The 22003-nt window shown below is 40.6% G+C and overlaps 1 protein-coding gene and 1 long non-coding RNA gene across 4 annotated transcripts in view; one reads left to right on the top strand and one right to left on the bottom strand.

The window, feature by feature from the left end:
* SLC17A5 (solute carrier family 17 member 5) overlaps window positions 1–6306 on the bottom strand; it is a 51785-nt gene extending 45479 nt beyond the window's left edge. For all 3 annotated transcript variants that reach the window (XM_032460309.1, XM_032460310.1, XM_032460311.1), the window contains exon 1: window positions 6089–6306. In XM_032460309.1, coding sequence (XP_032316200.1) covers window positions 6089–6182 — 94 coding nt within the window. In that variant the 5' untranslated portion in view covers window positions 6183–6306. The remainder of the gene's footprint in view (window positions 1–6088) is intronic.
* Window positions 6307–6420: 114 nt separating this feature from the next.
* LOC116657543 lies at window positions 6421–11944 on the top strand. Its single transcript, XR_004312663.1, has 3 exons — window positions 6421–6651; window positions 9889–10061; window positions 11674–11944. It is a non-coding gene; the product is annotated as an uncharacterized LOC116657543 (long non-coding RNA).
* Window positions 11945–22003: the final 10059 nt, after the last annotated feature.

Genomic DNA, 22003 nt, shown 5'->3' with positions numbered 1-22003 from the left:
TAAAGCCTGTGATGAAGAAAGCAGAGTGCCGGGAAGCAGGTGGAGGAGGAAAGCCAGGAGGGAAAGTGGTCCAGCCTGATGGCGCTCAGAGCAGGGAGGGCTGACTGTCCAGAAGCATCAATGGGGAGGAAGGAGGAGTCGATCCCACCAACTATGACAAGGCAGAACACCACCGCCCTGAGACAGCAGTGAGGGGCAGTCAGCCTTCGCTCAGGACAGCGAGGTGCCCGGAGTGAGGGAAGGCTGGAGAAAACTGGAGGATGTCCGGCCTTTCTTCACTGGGGAAGCGCCTGGCCATGGAAAGGCATGGGCCTGGCTGAGCAGTGAGGGGCTCAGTCGCAGGTGCAAAGTCCACGGTCAGGGGCATTGAACTGTAAGGGTGGTGACTTTCTCTACAGGAGGGTGGGCAACGGACTAGTGAACCCCCTGGCCAGGGGATGTGCATTTTAAAAAATTTCCTGTATGTATACGTATACCTGAATCACTTTGCTGGAAAACAATACGGCCAAAAAAAAAAGATTTCCTATCCAAAATGGATAAAATACATTTTGCTTTTTTATTTTAAAAGGGTAATATTTACCTGGCCTTGCCCTGCCTTATGAGTAATTAATTCCCAATAAACCTGAACGTATTCCTAGCTCCCAAATTAATCCCCATTTACGAGAGTAACACCAAATTCCATTACAACAGGCTCAGTCACTTGAAAATTAACACTGATGATCACAACACGACCCAAGGTGGTAGCTGTCTACCAGCACTCCAGACCTCACAAATGAGACCATATTTACACATAAATTCTATCTGTGAGTCACAGAGCTGGGTAACTGAACCTTGAATGTAACCATCTCCCTGCCCTCAAAAGAATAGTAGAGGCAAAAAACAAAAAACAGTGAAAGAAAGCATAGGATGGAGTTTCATAAGCTAGAAAGTCACAAGTTCCAATGGCGTGTGACAGGAAGAATGGGCCTTTATTTTGTGATGCCAGGTTCTCTGAGGAAAGCCGGGTCCAAAGTCTCCATCAATGACAAGGAGGAAGACAGGAACACTCACTATGTGCCAAGCCCCAGCCCAAGCACTTTCACAGTAACCCATGAAGCAGGTGCAGTATTCTCCCTGACTCACAGGGTAGGTTAGGCTAGCTAATTGCTAAACCTCATGCAGTGAGTTAGTGGAACTAGGGTTGGCAACTAGGCAGCCCGTCTCCAGATTCATGCTCTGCCTTTAATTTTAATCTAATCTAATTTAATTTTTTTAATGTTCTGCCTTTAAACATGAAAAAATGTCTTAGGAGCCCCAAAGCTGCTTTCTCCTAATGTGAAGGAGCACATTTTTGGTACTTTGAAATTCCATCCACACCTCATTCATACAAAACTAATAAACCTTCCCTGGGTGGGAGGTGTAAGGAGCGAAGAGTTTTTGTTTGTTTTGTTTGTTTTGTTTCTGTTTGGTTTTTATTGGGAGTGAAGAGTTTTTATGTGTGGGAAGGAAGCTTTAATCTTTGCCCAATCCCCTCCCTTCCTCTTCCCTAAATCAGGCAGAAAAATCTATAACTTCCTGTGGTTTATCAGCACTGAGCCACTCTTCCCCCATCACAATGGTGGGCATCTCTTAAATCCACCTGGCAAAGTAAAGCAAATGCTTCAGAGGCTAACCAGTGTCCCATGATTGAGAATTTTGTCACATTCCATCCATCTGAGAGGTATTCATTCTTAACACCACAGAAACTTGGTTGTGGTCTATATATATACAACGGAATACTACTCAGCCATAGAAAAGAATAAAATAATGCCATTTGCAGCAACATGGATGTGGATGGACCTGGAATTAGCTCTCCCATTGGTGGGAATGTAGTTTGGTGCAGCCATTATGGAAAACAGTATGGAGATTCCTCAAAAAAACTAAAAATAGACACCCTATGATCCAGCAATCCCATTCCTGGGCATATATCTGGAGAAAACTCTAATTCAAAAGCTACATGTTCACAGCAGCACTGTTTACAATAGCCAAGACATGGAAACCTAAATGTCCACTGACAGATGACTGGATAAAGAAGTTGTGGTCTATATATATAGCCATAAAAGAGAATAAAATAATGCCATTTGCAGCAACATGGATGGACAGGGAGATTTCTGTACTAAGTGAAGTGAGTCATACAGAGAAAAAAAATACCATATGATATCACTTATATGTGGAATATTTTTTTAAAAAAGCATACAAATGAATTTATTTATAAAACAGAAACAGACTCACAGACATAGAAGACAAACTTACGGTTACCAAAGGGGTTAAGAGTGTGGGAAGGGATAAATTGGGAGTTTGAGATTTACAAATACACGTTACTATATATAAAATAGTTAAACAACAAGTTTCTTCTGTATAGCACAGGGAGCTATATTCAGTCTCTTGTAGTAACCTATAATGAGGAAGAATATGAAAAGGAATATATAGATGTACATGTATGACTGAAACATGATGCTGTGCACCAGAAATTGACACAGTATTGTAACTGACTAGACTTTAATTTAAATAAATGAATGAATGAATGAATGAATGAATGAATAAATGAATAAATAAAAATCAGCTCTCTTATAAGTAGCACTACGCACAATGTAAAGCAACGTCCTCTTATTCCTGATGGAGCGGGGAACTTTCAAATTTGTGAAGAATTCAGCAAAAGTGAAGAAGCATTTTGTAAATGGGAATTTCTCAAATGGAATGCAGACATGGCAGCGCTGTGACCAGGAAGGAGGATGTGGCTAAAATCCAAAAGAATGCTGGCTGGGTCTTAATGTGGCTACAGCAATCTTTGGGAACTTAACCTCTTTGGCTCTAAGTTGTTTACACATAAAATGATGCCCACCGGATGGCAGTTAGTCTCTAAGGCCTTTTAACTGCTGTAAAATTTTATGACTGACATTTTATCAGCTTTTCTCTACTAAAAAACAAAACTATACACACAGGCATGGCTAAGGTACAGCTAATTTCATATGGGTTTGTTTCAGAAACAAACATAAAAGATAAATAAAACATATACAAACACTCGGAAAGAGAAGTTTTAAGGTCTGGTAAAGATTTACTCCTTCAGGAACCAAAACTTGAAAAAACTAATTCTGGATAGAAAGTGTTTTGTTTTGTTTATTTTAACACTCACACTTTCTGAAATGTGCTAAATAAACGTACAGAATTTAAATTAAAAATATAACTAAGGGTCATCTTGTTTATCCTATTAGATGTACATGGTAGATATTATCACTGAGAGCAAATGAGTTAACCCCTGGTGCCTCTTATAAATAAAGCTGTTATAACCCATCTTTTGTCTTTTCCATCTCTTTTCTCAGTGCTCCTCTCTTGTTCCCCTGCCCACAGGACCCTAGACACAGAGCTTAATTTACAATATTGTTGAGGGGAAGGGAGTAGGAAGGGATACATTGGGAGTTGGAGATTTGCAGATTCTAACACTATATATAAAATAGATAAACAAGTTTCCTCTGTATAGCACAGGGAACTATATTCAGTATCTTGTAGTAACCTACAATGAAAAAGAATATGAAAAGGAATATATGTATGTATATGTATGACTGAAACATTACGCTGTACACCAGAAATTGACACAGCATTGTAAACTGTACTTCAATAAAAAAGAGAAAATACTGTTCACTAATGGAATACCCTATAACTATAGGTTCCTCGTCTCTAAAATCTTATCATATTTCAAATAGCAAAAAAAAAAAATGTGTTGCTGCCATCTTTACTTCACTTCTGCTCACCAGTGGGTATACAAAGAGCAAAACTAAGAAGGGAAATGGTTACAATGAAGACAGCCACTTCAAATCACAGGGAATAGAGCTAAGATCTATACACTCAACCCATGAATCAGGCAGGGACTGTTTTAAAAAGGAATGAGTTAATTTTTTTTTTCAGTCTGCTTTACTGAAGTATATTGTACCTGCAATAAAATGCACTTATTTCAAGTGTACAGTTCAGTGAATCTTTACAAATGTATACATCTGTGCACCCTAATCAAGATGCAGAACTTTCTCATCACCCCAAAAAGTAGCCAGTGCCCCTCTGTAGTCAATTCCTTCCTGCCTGTAGCTTCCAGGCAACCACTGATCCGCTTCCTGTTACTACAGGTAAGTTTTACTCGTTCAGGACTTCATTCTGATGGAATCATACAGCAATACGGTGGTTTCTTTTGCTCAGCCTGTATCTGAGATTCACCCATGTTGTTATGTGTACCAGCAGTTTCTTTTTTGTTTATTCGTTTTGTGGGTGGTTTTTGGGGGGTGGGGATTAGGTTTATGTATATATGTATGTATGTATGTATTTTAATGGAGGTACTGGTGGTTGAACCCAAGACTGTCCTGCTTGCTAAGCATGTGCTCTACCACTGAGCTATACCCTCCACCCCCAGCAGTTTCTTTTTATCACTGAGTATGTGTAGATACACTACAATTTGTTTATCCATTCACCTGCTGATGAACTGATGGATAAGTTGTTTCCAGTTCATTTTTTTTACTATTATGAATAAAGCTGCCATAAACATTGTGGTATTATGGTAATATATGTTTACCTATAACGTAAATTGCCAGTTTTCCAAAGAAGTTGTACCATTTCACACTCTCATGAGCAAAATATGAGAGTTCTAGTTACTCCATATGTTTGCCAACATTTGGCATCTTCAGCCTTTTAAATTTTAGCCATTCTAGTAAGTTTGTAATGGCTCACTGCAGTTTTAATCTGCACTTTTCTGACAACTAATGATGTTTAACATTTAAGCTAAAATTTGATTATATTTATATATTTTTCCCTAATTGCAACAGAATATAGTAATCTCTAGTCTTTCTTATGGTACTTGTTTCTGTATTTCTACACTAGGTTACTTTACAGAAGACGGCTATGAACTCTAACACACATGTCACAGGAAAAGGTCAGTTTATGGAACTAAATCTGACTTCCAGATAAAACGTCACCATGGTACAGTGTTTACAGTGAGATCCACAAAAATAAGCTCCCAGCTGCCAGATGGAGCTATAATGTTGCCACCTGTACTGCCACCATCTAGTAATGTTAAAAAACAAATTTAAAAGATAACAACAGGACTATACTGGTTTTGGTCAGGAAAAGTCAAATTTCTAATTCAACTCTGTTTCTCATGTACACATCTTTGAAACTATAGAATGCATGCAAAGTGACTTATTCTTTGGTTTTAATTTCTTTTTAAAAAGTTCCATCACAAAAGGATCAGACAGCAATATTTTAATTTCCCCAAATTCTGGGAAGATGCGTTGTAAGTACCTCCTTTTCTATTTGTTGCAAGACTTTGGGCAAATTACCTTAGACAGCTACAGAGATCCCATCTTGAGGATAACCAAACTATTTCCTAACTTTAATTGTAGACTGCTACGACGTAATCGTAGACAGCTATTCTACGACGGAAAAAAAATGTGTGCAGTACTTTTAATATCTCATTGCACAATTTCAAGGTATTCGCTGGGTTATCCAATAATTTCCCTCCGCATACTCACAAACCTTAACCTCAGACCGCTTCTGTCTCCCTTCCACGCCCAGGGAGCTGGCGACCAGGTCACATGCTGGAGGACGAGCAGCTGTGACAGCAACCGGGCAGCGACAGGGAGGGAAGGACTATGGCTCCGCCCGGCCCTCTACCCTTCAGCCGCAGGTTTCCCCCCCGGTCGGCCCTTCCACAGGGTCTCCCGCTCCATACTACCGAAAACCGCCGGGGGCCCAGGGCTGGCAGCGCCCAGCAGCTCCCCGCCTGGGCCCGCGGGCTGCATCTGCCGGGCCCCGTGGCTGCACCTGCTGGGCCTCGGGGGCTACACCTGCCGGAGTCCCCGGGGCTGCACCTGCCGAGGTCCCGTCCGAGCGTCCACCCGGCCACGCCAGGCCTCACGGTCCCGCCCGCCCCCTGGACCCCAGAGCGGCTTCTTGGCACCCAAGCAGGCGCGGCTGAGGGGACCCTGAGTGGGCTTCCAGTCCTCGAGTCCCTTCGCACCTAAGCAGCTCTGCCCACCCCTACCCTGCGACCGCCACCCGCCCGAAAGCCCCCGTTCGCGCCGCTGCTCACCGGCTTCCGCCCGCGGAGCGCGCTGCAGGAGAGGCGTGCGGTCTGAGCCCTCCTCGCCGTCGGTCGGGGCCAGGTCTGCAACCGGGGACTTCATGGTGTCCCCGAGGAGCCGCGGGACCGACCCACCAAAAAGAGACCTCCGGCCCGACAGCCGAAGCCCCCGGGCCGAGCAGGCCGGGCGGAGCAGGGCCGCTGGCACCGCCCCGCGGCCACGTAGCGTCACGCGGCCCCGCCCAGGGACGGCTGCTCAGACTCCGCCCCGCCGGCTCCGCCCCTGTAGGCCCCGCCCCTCCGACTCCGACTCCGCCCCCGCCGCCATCTTGGGCTCGGGCGTCTCCGCGAAGGGTTAGAGGGGACGGTGGAGGTCAAGGGTCCCGGCTCCCGCGGCGCGTAGAGCGCCTACGTAGCTGGCCCGCTGGTTCGAAGCCTTGCCTGGTCGCCGGTGAACTTGACAACCGTGTTCCCTCCCTTGCGCTCCCTTGTAAAGCTCAGAGGCTGCCCCTCTGGGAGCGGGGGTGACCGGGAACCTTGAGACGCGCGGCGGGGGCTTCCATCGCGTCTAAGTAAGGGGAGGGCGTGGATCGAACTTGGAATGGATGGTGTTCCTAGGCGCTCAGTTACTGTAGTAAATTGCCGTGTGTATTAGCAACCCTGGCCCGGTCTACCCGTGACAGCATCTTGTCCCTAGAGTAGCTTTTTTTTTTTTTAACTTTAGTCTTTTGAGGAGGAAAAACAGCCGATAGGAGCATATTGCTGAGTCCTATGAAACTGCCGGTTTTGTAGGGCAGAGTAACCCAATATCAGCATTTTCATGTGGTTTCCCCCTGTGGAATCGTGTGATGTACGTGTTTCTTCTCCACAGGTCTAGTTTGGGCAGGCTCTCCAGCATTTGCTGACCCTGAGGTGGAGGACGGGGAAGATGGCTCCCTGCCTTGCGGGGTGGGGTGAGCAGATCTCTAAGGATCACAGACTAGATAGGTAGATTTTCTGCGTCGTAAAGGCCTGGAGATGAAATGGTAGGTGCCCCTGTGGGCTCACTGTAACTGGGAGGACTCTCAAGTCATCAGTTCGATCTTGGTGAGGGTCACCTTGTCCAACGGGGAGGGTGGCGGTATCTGAAGGCATCGCTAACCTTCAGACCGGTGAATACTAGGAAGGTTATTGGTTAAAGCTAGAACGAATCAAGCCTTGTTTCTGAGTTACTGAAATTATCATGCAGATTTTAGACTCTTAGAGGAGGATTCTGGCCGTTCAGGAGTCTTGAAGTTTCCACTTAAACTTGAATGCTGGAAATCACCAGGCAGTTCCTTTTAAAGTGCAGATTCAGCTTTTTCAGGTGTGGTGTGACAGTTAATTAAAAAAAATTTTTTAATCACCATATGGTTTTTATTTTTAATTTGTTAATAAGGTAAATTACATTGATTTTTTTAAAATTGAGTATAGTTGATTTACAATATATTAGTTTCAGGTATACAACATAGTGTTTAAAAATTTTTATAGATTATACTCCATTTAAAGTTGTTATAATGTACTGCCTATATTCCCTGTGTTGTACAATATACCTTGTGGCTTATTTTATACATAGTTTGTACCTCTTAACCCCCTGGCCCTCTCTTGCCCCTCCCCCCCCGTTTTATTCTAGTCATTTGTTTTTTTCTTTAGATTCCACGTATAAGTGATTAACGCAGTATTTGTGATAGTTACGTGTCAATTTGGAGGATGTTTTTGGATGAGGTTAACATTTCAATTGGTGAACTCTGGGTAGAGCAGACTGCCCTCTGTAGTGTGGGTAGACCTTGTTCAGTTAATCCAGGGTCTGAATAGAACTGAGATCTACCCTCTGAGCAAGGGAGAGTTCTCTAGCGGACTGCCTTCAGACTTCATTTCCACCATGGGTCTCTCTAGGCTGCCCACCCATACTGCAGATTTGGACTTGTCAGCCTTCATAATTGTATAATTGTATGAATTGCAATTCTTTTTTGGACGAGGGAGGCAATTAGATTTATTTACTTACTTTTTTTTTTTTTAAATGAAGGTACTGGGGATTGAACCCAGGATCTCATGCATGCTAAACATGCCCTCTACCACTGTACTATATCCTCCCCACTGCAGTTCCTTTTAATAATTGTTCTTACACATACACACTTGCCACCTATTGGTTCTGTTTCTCTGTTTCTCTGGTGGACCCTGACTAGTACACCTGGGTTGGGCCTGAGATTCTGTATTGTTAAGAAGCTCAGAGGTAAACACACTGAATAGAAAGGCTAGAGAGGACTTGAACCTGGGAATAAAGATCCCGACCTACTTGAAAGATTTCAAACCACAGGGGGTCCTTTTTAAAAACAAAAACCAGAAAAATAAACAAAACACACTTTTTATTTTAAAAGTTTTAAGTTTACAGAAAAGTTGTAGAGATAGTCCAGAGAATTTTCCCATACCCTTCGCCTTCTTTGACCCATTAAGAACTTAACATTAGTATAGTACATTGGTCACAGCTAATTAGCTAATATTGATAGATTTTTTTTTTTTAATTGACGTATAGTCAGTTTACAATGTTGTGTCAGTTTCTGGTGTACAGCACATTGCTTCAGTCATACATGAATATATATATTCATTTTCACTGGGAGCTACTACAAGATATTGACTATATTTCCCTGTGCTATACAGTATCAACTTGTTTATCTATTTTACATATACCAGTCAGTATCTGCAAATCTTGAACTCCCAAAGATTATCATTAACTGATTAACACCTTTTTGTGGGGGCAGGTAATTAAGTTTAATTATTTATTTATTTTTTAATGGTGGTATTGGGGATTGAACCCAGGACCCTGTGCATTCTATCACTGAGCTGTACTCTCCTGCCCTGAAGTTCATACTTTATATTCAGTTTTCTTCAGTTTTTACCTAACGTCCTAGGATTCCATCCGGGATGTCACATTATGTTTAAGTCATTGTGTCTCCTGGGGCTTCTCTGGCCTGTGGTCATGTTTGTCAGGTTTTTCCTCCTGGAAAGTTGCTCATTTTCCCCCTCCCTTTCCATTCTTTCCATTCTTTTCTCTCTGGAAGGAAGTCATTATGTGCAGACTCTACTTAAGGGTTAGGACCTTATGCTCCATCTCTTTGAGGAGCAGAATTATTTATTTTACAGTTTCATATTTTTATTTATTTTGGGGGGAGGGGAAGGTAATTAAGTTATTTATTTATTTGTTTTGAGTGGAGGTATTGGGGATGGAACCCAGGACGCTGTGTATGCTAGGCATTCACTCTACCACTGAGCTATACCCTCCCCGTGCAGAATTGTTTGTATCTGCATCATTCTTTATATGGGAAATGTGTCTGTTCGCCCCTATTCATTTATTCATTCAATCATTTATTTATATTAGTATGGACTCATGGCTATTTATTTTATACTTTGGGTTATAACCTAACACATTTGTTTTATTGCTCAAATTGTTCCACCTTTGGTTATTGGGAGCTCTTCAGTTGGCTTCTCTTTTTTTCCTCCCCCAAGCCTTTTTTTTATAGGGGAGGCAGGTAATTAGGCTTATTTATTTATTTTAAATGGAGGTACTGGGGATTGAACCCAGGACCTCATGCTTACACATGCTTTAACCACTGAACTATACCCTCCCCCGATTCCTGTGTCCCTTTCATATGCCCCATTGTGTTTTGTTTTGTTTTTTTTTTCGATTTAAGTATAGTCAGTTTACAACGTTGTGTCCATTTCTGGGTACAGCATGATGTTACAGTCATACATGTACACACATATATTCATTTTCATATTCTTTTTCATTATAGGTTACTACAAGAGAGTGAATATAGTTCCCTGCGCTATACAGCAGAAACTTGTTGTTTATCTATTTTATATTTAGTAGTCAGTCTGTTGTGTTTTCCGAGCACTGCCGTACTTCCTGGTGTTGCAAGACGCCCCGGCTTATCCTGTACCATCTCTGCGCCTGCATTTGTCCAAGGTAAATGAAATTAGAAACCAAGATGTGTGCTGGGTGTGCTTCTTGTTGCTATGTTGTCATTGATTCTAGGCCCAGAGGAGGTACTTTTGGGTTTTTTTGTTTGTTTTATAATCTTCCTAAGCAGATTTTTTTTTTAATGAAGATCTTGTTTTTATTTGGGGGAGGGGCGGGAGATAATTAGGTTTGTTTGTTTGTTTGTTTGTTTGTTTATTTAATGGCGGTACTGGGGATGGAACCCAGGACCTCCTGCATGCTAAGCACGTGCTCTACCACTGAGCTATATACCCTTCCCCTTGGGATTTTTTTTTATTTAAGTGTAAGATAACACTTTATTCTTCCTTCTGTCTGGCATTTAATTCCTCATGGCTCACGACCATAAAGTATTGTTGTTGATGTTATTTATGTTTTGGTTGGTAGTTCCTTCCTTTAGCGACTCTAAACCAGTGCTGTTCAGTAGAAATATAAGGCAAGCCACATGTGCAATTTTAAATTTTCTAATAGCCACATTTAACATTTAAAAAACAAAAAAGATGGAATTGATTTTATAGTATACATTATTTAACCCAGTATATCAAAAATTTTACCAATTCAACATCTAATCAATATAAAACTCTTAATGAGATCTGTTACATTCTTTTTCTTTGAAATCTGGTGTGTATTTTACACTTACAGCACATCTTCATTAAGACCAGCCACATTTTTTCATTACATATATATGCTGCATCTTCTTTATCCTTTTGTCTATTTATGTGCACTTAGGATACTTCCATGTCTTGACATTTATTAAGAATGTTGCTGTTAATAGCGGGGGTGTATGTATCTTTTTGAATTGATTCTTATTTTGTGGTTGGCTTTTTTCCTTTGATAACTATATAAGTTTAAAAAGCTAAAGCTCTAAACGTTCTTAGAACAATGAACAATACATATATGTAAATTTTAAAAATGTGCAGTATATTGTGTATATGTATTTACATGCAATATGTTGTATATGTGAGTCAAATTATAACAATTCTACCTAATAAAACTGAAAACTGAAAAAAATATATATATAGTTAAATTAAAGGTGCTACATACATACTATGGAAGGAGGTAGGTCCATTCATATTCACATGAAAGGATATCCATGATAGTTTGATAAGTTTAAAAAAATTAATTCTCCAATTATAGAGCATAGTGCCAATTTTAGAAAATAAATAATGATTTAAACTACAAAAAAAAAAAGTCACATTTTGAGTGTTTAATAACCACATGTGCCTTGGGCTACCATTTTGGACAGCAGAGTGGTAAACCATGTGAGAGGTTGTTTCCACCCCCAATCCTGTCTTTGGATAGGAAAAGAATGTCTCCTGAGCAGAGTATCTACTTCAAAAGACTAGGTGTTTTCTTCCTCTGAAAAATGAAGATTAATAATAGAAACAACTTTTTTTTTAAACAACTCATTGAGTTGTTGTGAGAAGTAAATAAGATAATGCATGTTAGTCGTGGTACATGATGGATAGTAAGTCTCAATATTGGTTCTCTGTTATCGTTTTGTTAAGTTTGTTTCGGAAAATGAGCTTACCCATCTTAGGAAGTCCCTTCTGATTTTCATTCTACTTCTTTTAAAATACAGGTGACGTTCGATCTGGAATCATGTAGTTAGTAGTCGGCTGTGCAGCTGTTTCAGTTCCCTTTTGTGACTGTTGGTGTCCTAGGAACAGGTACTAAGTCTCATTTATCTTTGTGAGCTGAGAATTTCCTGACCTTGGTTCTTTCACCATGCTTGTCATGTTGGCCTTGGTGAGGCTACCAGGTGAGAATTTCAAATAGGCAGGAATATCTAGGGAGTAACAAACTGAATGGAGAGATAAATATTGGAACTACTAAATTGACTAATAATAAAATTGGTAAAGGAATTTTTGGATGAAGAATGTGGCCTCATAAAATCATTCTTTCTTTATCCCAGCTTTTCCTCTAAAATAAATAAGTAAAATCACAAATTATAATGATTATTGAGATATAATACATATTGAGATATTTTATTTGATGTTTTAATTAATTTATTTATTAACTTTTGGCCAAACTTGACAGATAATCATCTGAGAGTTGATTTCTTTGGATTTATTTCAAAATTCTTTGTCATTTTCTGGTTTTGAATCTCTAGGGTTTAGTAACTATTTTCTTTAAATTGTATCACATTATTATATGTGAAGTAACCTTTCACCATTTGGAATTCTCATAGAATTCTGTCAGTTAAATTCCACTGATCTTTTTTTTCCTCAAAGTATCTTTGTAATTTATGCAGAGTATTAGTCAAAATATTTGCTGAGATTTTTGCAAAAGAGAAACACTAAATCTTTAAGTACTACGCAGATCAGCCTAACTAAAGCAATGACCTAATGTAATTATTTGAGGAGGAACATTATAATATTTTTAAAAGATAGGATTGGTAAGAATATTTCCAATAAATCTAAGGTTTCTCTTTAATGTATTTTTCTTGCAATACTTCTTTTCATGCATCACAATTCCTGATTTCAAACTGTATTACAAAGCTATAGTAATGAAAACAGTATGGTACTGGCATAAACATAGAGACGTAGACCAATGGAACAGAATTGGGAGCCCAGAAATAAACCCACACTTATATAAGGTCAACTAATATTTGACAAGGGTGCCAATAATACTCAGTATGGCAATGATAGCCTCTTCAGTAACTGGTGTTGGGAAAACTCGATAACCACATGCCAGAGAATGAAATTGGACTCTATTTTACATTATTGACAAAAATTATCTCAGAATGCATTAAAGACTTAAATGTGAGACCTGAAACTTTAAAATCCTTTAGAAGAAAACTCCTTGACATTGGTCATGGAAGTGATTTTTTGGGATATGACACCAAAGCACAGACAACAAAATAAAAAATAAATAAATGGAGTTACATCAAATTAAAGAGCTTCTGCATAGCCAAAAAAAAAAAAAAAATCAGCAAAATGAAAAGGCAGCCTACAGAATGGGAGAAAATATTTGCAAACCATCTCTCTTATAAGGAATTAATATCCAAAATGTAAGGGACTCATACAGCTCAATAGCACAAAAATAAACAATCTGATTAAAAAATGGATGAAGGACTTGAATAGACCTCTTTTCCAAAGAAGACATATAAATGGGCAAACAGGTGCATGAGAAGAGATGCTCAACATCACTAATCATCAGGGAAATGCAAATCAAAACCAGAATGAGATACCTCCTCACACCTGTTAGAAAGGCTATCATCAAAAAGACAAGTGATAACAAGTGTTGGGGAGGATGTGGAGAAAAGGGAACCCTTGTGCACTGTTGGTGGGAATGCAAATTGTTACAGCCACTATGGAAAACTTTATGGCGTTTCCTCAAAAAATTAGAAATAGAACTACCATACGATCCAGCAACCCCACTTCTGGGCGTATATCTGAAGGGAATGGAACCGGTTCTCAAAGAGATCTGCACCTCCAGGTTCACTGCAGCTCTGTCCACAATAGCCGAGACGTGGAAGCAACCTCAGTGTCTGTCAACAGTTGAGTGGATAAAGAAAATGTGATGGAAAATGATTCAGTATTAAAAAGGAAAGTCTTGTGTCTTGGGACAATATATATGGACCTTGAGGACATTATGCTAAGTGAGATAGGTCAGAGAGAGAAAGACAAATACTGTATGTTCTCACTTATATGCAAAGTCTAAAAAAGCTGAACTCAGAAATAGATTAGAATGATGATTGCCAAGGGCTGGGAGTGGGGTGAGGGGAACAAGAAAGATGTAGTCAGATGGTACAAACTCCCAGTTATAAGATAAATAAGTTCTGGGGATATAGTGTACAGCATGGTGACTATAATTAACAATGTTCTGTTATACATTTGAAAGTTAAGAGAGTCAATCTTAAATGTTATCACTACGCACACAGACATGCAATTATGTGAGGGGATGGAGGTGTTAACTCACCTTATTATGGAATCATTTCACAATATATACATGTGTTAAATCATCACATTGTACACCTTAAACTGACATGTTATATGTCAGTATCTCAATAAATCTGGAAAAAAATTTTCTTCTTTTCTCCGTTAAAGTATCATATACATGTTCCTTATGTTGGTTTTTTTTTTAAGTATTTTTTTAAATTGAAGTATAGTGTTTACAATGCTATGTCACTTTCTGGTGTACAGCATCGTGTTTCAGTCATACATACACATATGTATATTCGTTTGGCATATGCTCTCGAGTGAGCGCCCTCCTACTTTGGAAAACTACTTGTCTAGAGGGTAAAATCCAATTCTTTGGTACAGAACACAAGACCCTTAAAAACTGGCCCCAGTTTCATTGCCGTCCACCACTTCCTGCACCTGCTCTGTGCTTTAGACATTGGACCGCACACTGTGTTTTCCTTGTCTGCTTCTTTTATGCATGGTGAGTTCTTATCTGTCCTTAGACTAAAATGTCACCTTTCTGTAAAGGGCTCTTGGCAACCTCCACATTTTTCGTGAGCTCAAGTATTCTGTACACACCTTTATTACAGCGCACTGTGTTGCAGTTCCCTAAGACGGTTTACCGTGTGTGAGTCATTCCTTGAGAACAGCAGCCTTGGCTTATCTTCCATTCCAGCCCTAAGCAGACGGAACAGCTTATGAAACATTTATAGAGCCTCATGTTTTGTGGGAGGGCCTCTCCTGGTTGCATGGGAGTATAATAGATGGAGAAATATGATTTCTGCCTCCAAGGAGTTTATAAGTAACATGTACCTTTTTGGGGGCAGGTGGGAATTAGGTTTGTTTATTTGTTTGTTTGTTTATTTTTGCTGGAGATACGGGGGATCGATCCCAGGACCTTGTGCATGCTAAGCACACACTCTACCACTGAGTTATACCCTCTCCCCCAGTAACATGTACCCTGAAGGAAATAGTTCTTAACTACTGTCCAAGGGAAGTATAAATATTTCTCTAATGATAATGAAAGAGGTCATATTTCTTTAATTTATGTTTTCTAGAGAGCCAGTGGTATATGATTACTATATTCCAAAGGAAGAGCGACAGTATTTTTAGGAAGGAATTTTAAAAATGTATGATCTGGACATATTTTCGCACATCCTTTTTCCTTCAGGTAGCTGTACTGTCCTCAGACAGTAATCAAAATGTAAACAAAATAAGGTAGGTGATTGTCAAGTTCTGTCATGTCTGTGTGACAGTGTATACTCAACGATCTTCATAGCAGAATTTAAATTTCCTCAGTGCTTCACAACGTAACAATTGGGTAATATTGTAATATACTCACAGACACTGTGGGCATTTTAATAACCATTTTAAAGAGGGAAACTTATTTACAGCAATTAAATGAAGTGATTTGTCCAAGATCAATGAGAGCTGCTATTAGAATTCAGATTTATTGCCGTTTCTAGAATTCAAACCCTAGGATGGTGCTTCTTCATGATTCCCTTATTTTCTACACTTCTTATGTTACCTTTGCATCCTGAAACTTTTTAGTACAATTTTGCTTAGTCTTTGAAGTCATTTCCATAATAAGTATATAATGTGTGAAGTTCATTGCTGATTACAATTATATGGCATTTACTTTGTCAATTTCCTTTCATTTGTTTGCTATAGGGAAGCTGAAAAAAAAACCCAGCCACTTAAAAAAAAACACATAATTAATTTTGCCTCTGTGAAAAGCCTGGAAAACACTGATACATAAAATTTAAATACACTGAAAAATTTAGAAGTTTTATCTTTTCAACTTCAGGGAATTTAAAAGAAACCCTTTTCTGCTAAAGTGGTGAAATATCAGTGGAGCAGATAGCAAATCAGCTGGGAAAATCACACAAGAATCACAAGAAACAGAATGACCTTCAGAAATAAGCTGAAAGTGCATGCAAAGCAACTCAAAATTGAATGACTCAAGCAGATTAGAAGATTAAGGTTCAAACCTGTTCTAACTAGCACATGAAGCCGCGGTGCTGTGGAGTCAGCCCGTCCTGATGGTCTGAATTCTCTCCACATATACATTCATGTTTTCTGACTAATGGACCATATACTGGATTAGAAACAAATTGTTGTTGCTTTATAAGAGAAGAGATAATCTTCGATCAGTGGAATGTGGATATTAGAAAGTGTAGCATCATGATAACCTGCCAATAACACACCAAAACCTTGTTTTTCTGATAGATGGATTCCTGAAGTGTCATATAAACTCAACCACACTGAAATTTTATTTTTCAAATGTGTGGCACTTTTTGTTTTTTTTAGGGGTTATGTAATTAGGTTTGTTTATTTATTTACTTTTAGAGGAGGTATTGGGGATTGAACCCAGGACCTTATGTATGCTAAGCACGTGCTCTACCACTGAGCTATACCCTCCCCCTTCAACCATATTTAAGATGACACATCATGACAGTTTGCAGTTTTTTTTAAGAGAAGCTATGATTAATCCTTTTGTAGAGCGATAGCTGAATTTTCACTTTTGAGGTATTCTTTTAATAGGGCACATTTATATTTGTTTTCTCTACCAGTAATTTAAGTAAAAACAAAAATGAAGTTGTGTTCAGCTTATCTTTCTAACTGAGCTCCTCGGGAATAAAAATTGCAATCTTACAAATTATTAGTTATAATACTAGTAAATCAGAACAGTAAAATTCAATCCTTTCTATTTTTTATTGAAATATAGTCAATTTACAATGTTGTGTTAGTCTCTGGTGTACAGCATAGTGATTCATTTATATATATATATATATATATATATTCCTTTTTATATTCTTTTTCATTATAGGCCATTGCTAGGTATTGAATATAGTTCCCTGCTATACAGTAGGACCTTGTTGTTTAATCTATTATATGTATGGTAGCTAGTATCTAAAAATCCCAGGGGGGAGGGTATAGCTCAGTGGTAGAACACATGCTTAGGATGCACAAGGTGCTGAGTTCAATTTCCAGTACCTGCTCTAAAAATAAAGGAATAAATAAACCTAATCACCCCCCCAAAAAAAACCCCAAATCCCAATTTTTCCCTCCCCACCCCCTTTCCCCACTGGTAACCATAAGTTTGTTTTCTACATCTGTGAGTCTGTTTCTAGTTTATAAATAAGTTCATTTGTGTCTTTTTTTTTTGATTCCACATATAAGCAATATATGGTATGTTTCTCTTTCTGACTTACTTCACTTAGACTGACAATCTCCAGGTCCATCCATGTTGCTGCAAATGGAATTATTTCATTCCTTTTTTATGGCTGAGTTGTATTCCATTGTGTAAATATACTACAACTTTTCTCCACGCCCTCTCTAGCATTTATTGTTTGTGGATTTTTTGATGATGGTCATTCTGACTGGTGTGAGGTGATACCTCACTGTAGTTTTGATTTGCATTTCTCTGATAATTAGCAATATTGAGCATCTTTTTATGTGCCTCTTGGCCATTTGTATGTCTTCACTGGAGAAATGTTTGTTTAGGTCTTCTGCCCATTTTTCATTGGGTGTTTGGTTTTTGTTATTGAGTTGTATGAGCTGTTTATATATTCTGGAAATTAAGCCCTTGTAAGTCAAATGCAAATATTTTCTCCCATTCTGTAGGTTGCCTTTTCATTTTATTTATGGTTTCCTTTGTGGTGCAAAAGCTTATAAGTTTAATTAGGTCCCATCTGTTTATTTCTGCTTTTGTTTCTATTGCCTTGGTAGAATGCCCTAGGAGAATATTGCTATGATTTATATCAGAGAATGTTTTGCCTATGTTCTATTCTATTAGATTTATGGTGTCCTGTTTTATTTAGCCTTTAAGCCATTTTGAGTTTACTTTTGTGTATAGTATGAGGGAGTGTTCTAATTTCATTGACTTATATGCAGCTGTCCAGTGGGAATACACCACCTGTTGAAGAGACTGCCTTTTTTCCATTGTATATTCTTGCCTCCTTTGTCAAAGATTAATTGACCATAGGTGTGTGGGTTTATTCTGGGCTCTCTGTTCTCTTCCATTGATACATATGTCTATTTTTGTGCTGATGCCATGCTGTTTTGATTACTGTAGCTTTGTAGTATTGTCTGAAGTATGGAAGGGTTATTCCTTGAACTTCATTCTTTTTCTTCAGCATTGCTTTGGCAGTTCTGGGTCTTTTGTGATTCTGTATAAAATTTATGATTATTTGTTCTAGTTCTGTGGAAAATGTCCTGGGTAAAGATTGCTTTAGATAGTATGGCCATTTTAACAATATTAATTTTCCAATGCAAGAGCATGGGCTATCTTTCCATTTCTTTAAATCATCTTTAGTTTCCTTAATCAATGTTTTATAGTTCTCTGCATAAAAGTCTCTCACCTCCTTGGTCAGGTTTATTCCTAAGTTTTTTTTTTTATGTGATTTTAACTTTTTTAACTTTCCTTTTCTGATATTTCATTGTTAGTGTAAAGAAATGCAGCATTTCCATATGTTAATCTTTATCCTGCAAGGTTGCTGTATTTATCAGCTCTAATAGTTTTTGTGTGGAGTCTTTAGGGTTTTCTCTATATACTATCATGTTATTTATATAAAGTGACAATTTTACCTCTTCCCGTCCAGTTTGGATCCCTTTTATTTCTTTTTCTTGTTCACATGCTGTGGCCAGGACTTCCAATACTATGTTGAATAGAAGTGAGAGTGGGCATCCTTTCCTTGTTCCAGATTTTAGTAGGAAGGCTAAATTTTCATCATTGACTATTATGTTGGCTGTGAGTTTGTCATAAATAGCTTTTATTACATTAAGATATTTCTCTCTATACCCACTTCGGTAAGATTTTTTATCATAAGTGGGTGTTGAATTTTTTCAGATGCTTTTTCTGCATCTGTTGAGATGATCATGTCATTTTTATCCTTCAGTCGTTTCTATTTTAAGAAATCCCATCAGAACTGGTTACATCAGTTGGTGAGTTGATTCCAGTGTCCATCAATAGACCCTTTTTTGTTTGTCTGCAAACAACAGCTAAAGCAAAACAAAAACGCAGACTAGAGAATGTAATTGACTAACACCTCCAACTGCAGATAAAGACCAACAGCAAGATACATAATTCATAATGCTAAGCAGTGACATCCTTACATATAAAGGAAAGCACTCAAATAGGTCACAGTTTTAACCTTCAAGATGTGTCTGTAAGATAATGAGGTTGTGTGAAGGAGTGAAGAATTGGCTCTTACCAGAGCTTTAGGAAGAAAGTTCCAAAAGCATTCTGAGGGATAGAGAATTGGAGAAAAGGTATTTAATCTGTTAAAACTTGCATTCTCTTTTACATTACTTTGTGCTTATTTGGGGAAAAAAAATCCCAATAGCCTATTGCTCTGTTGTCACATTATTGTCTTTTCCTGTAGCCAGGCGGACAGCTTGGCCATGGTGACGTCAGCACACACTTCTCATGGAGAAGAGCATCAGTGAATTGACAAGGAGAACATTGTCTTTTATGGGGACTACAGGGTGGGGCCTCTGGGAGGACTTTTACTGGAGGGAGAAGAGATGATCAGATTAAGACCAGAAACTAAGGTTATTAACTTTCTAAAATAGCTGTGCCAACAGTGCTTGCCTGCTGTAACTCATGTGGTAAAACCCACCCGTCACCACTTCAGTCCAATGTCATCTACTCTGGGCTCAGTGCCTGTGTGCTGGGCACCGTGGGAAGCTCTTACACGTGCTATTTGATTCTGAAAGCATCTCCAGGTCTAGGTATCATTATTCTCATCTTATAGCTCAGGAAACCTGAACTCAGAGAGGGTGACCACAAAGATTAGATGTGTCTGTCTCCCATCTGGCCCGACCCTGGTTAGCTTTTGCAGGTTGGTGTGGTGTTGAGAGAACGAGCGTTGGTCTCACTCCAAATCCCGTGTTCTCTGGATGCTGCCTTCCAGTAGATCACCTGTGTAGTTCCTCATTCACAGGTGCTAAAATTTTCTTGGCTTAGGTGTTGGTCTGTCATCTGAACCCACCACCATTATGGGAAGGGTCTGAGGATGAGGGTTGACTGGGGTTAGAGAGTGCAGAGGGCCAGGTTCTGTCAAGTCCAAGGGGCTGGCACAGCGTTGGAAACGGGAACCCAAGAGGGTTAGAAGGCAGGCAGACACAGGATGCCAAAACCAAGTAAATGAGGATCCGGGGAGCATACAGCTCAATGGTAGAGCTTGTGCTTAGCATGCACGATGTCCTGGGCTCAATCCCCACTACCTCCATGACACAAAGAAACAAACCCAATATCTCCCCGAAAAATTATAAAATAAAAATTATTAAAAGACAAAGAAACACGAGTTTATGAAGACACGTTGTCTTAAAATGCACCAAATGGCTCAGGAAGGATAGTTTTGGAAGCAAAACCCAGTCTCCATCCATCCTGGTGGGCTGTCCAGAAGTGGGGCAGGTTCGGATCGGGGCCAAGTGCCCGCCTGCTGGCCTCAGACAGGAGGGGAGAAGGGGGATGGGGGACTGGGCGGGATGTGGGTTTTAGTTTCTCACTTAAAGTTTTTTGGAAGACTCCAGTTTTCTCTGGGTTGATAGGAAGAGGGGCTTGTTTTGTCCACAGGCAGGTTGAGGGGCGGGAGGTCCTGGTGGTGGGATAAAGTGCTGATGGCTGGGCTGCTCCAGGAGGGGAGGCTGCGATGCTAAGGCAGCGATACAAGCAGGTCTCTGACTTCCACACTGGTCCCTCCTGCTGGCAAGTGGCTTCTTCCAGGCTGCTGGGGGGACGGGGTGGGTGGGGGTAACTTTCTTCCCTAAGCCAGCCCAGTCTGTCCTCTGCCAGGCCCCTGCTGCTCCTCTGTCTTTACCACACCTCCAAGAGGAGGGCACCCTTCCAGACGGGCCCTGCGGGGGAGGCCCATGGGCCAGTGCACAGATACACTGCCTGGTCTTGGGTCTGCATGGCTGGACCAGAGGCAGATGTGTGTTCATGCTGTGACTCCCGCTGTGCCCCTACACAGTCATTGCTGGTCAGTCATGGTCAGAATCCTCACCAGGTCCCTAGGCAGCAGAGACACATGCCCCAGAGGCTCATGAGGAGTGTCTGGGAACTGGTGGATGCTTAGGAGATCTTCCTTTCCAGTCGAGGCCGCAGTACCAAGGTCACGCACTGAGTGTGTGCTGGAACTGGGATTGTCTGTGAACAGAACTTGCTGGACTTTGGAGTGTCATTGTCCCAGGTGACTTGTGTCAGGTGTCCAGGGAATGATGGTGGATGCTGGGGGAGGTGGGTGATGGAAGTATGGCTTCCATGACCCTGTCCTGGACCCTTGGGGGAGTGGTCCTGCAAGTCTGCCGCCCTGGCGGAGAACCTCCAGAGAGCCCAGAGGGAGATGCCGAAGAAGGGAAATGTCCCGTGAGGGTCAGAGGACTCGAGGGTCAGAGGAGAGGGGGCTCTCCTCGCCAGGCAGAGGTTTCAAAGTCAAGAGAGGACAGGACTTTCTCCTCCAGTTCTGCCTCCTATTGCCAAGTGGCCTGAAATCCTCTTTTGTGATGACCAGGAGAGGGGCCTGGAAGAGTCAGGTGCAGGATGGATGTTGGAAGGAGCCAAAGATCAATTACCCTGAGATTTGCCAAAGTGCAGGTCTTGGGAGATTAGGAGGCTCCTGGTGCTCTTGGAGGGTGCAGGGAGGGAAAGGGAGGGGAGGCTAACAAGGGTTCTCGGTTGTTTGGTGTGGAAACCTTAGGGGTGGGCCAGGAGGCAGAGGGTGAAGACTTGTTAGGAAGTCCTCACTCTGCAAGGAAGCCTGAGAGCAAGGGCTCCTCCCACCCCGCCCTGATGGCACAGAGTGTCAATCCACATTGACCTCCTGATGCTGGACAGTGTGATGGAGGATGATCTGGAAGTGAGTGAGCCTCGTGGCTGATCAGGGGGGACCAGGATTGAGGCCTGGGAAAAGAGATACCTGGTCCTGAGCCTTGAGCTGTCAAAACATGGCAAACCTTGTCTCATGAAAGCCTCATCGCTACTCCTGTGAGCTGGGA

This window comes from Camelus ferus, chromosome 18, assembly GCF_009834535.1.
Source record: "Camelus ferus isolate YT-003-E chromosome 18, BCGSAC_Cfer_1.0, whole genome shotgun sequence".
Taxonomy (NCBI): Eukaryota; Metazoa; Chordata; class Mammalia; order Artiodactyla; family Camelidae; genus Camelus; species Camelus ferus.
The sequence above is the reverse complement of the archived record's forward strand: the minus strand, read 5'-3'. Positions and strand labels throughout refer to the sequence as shown.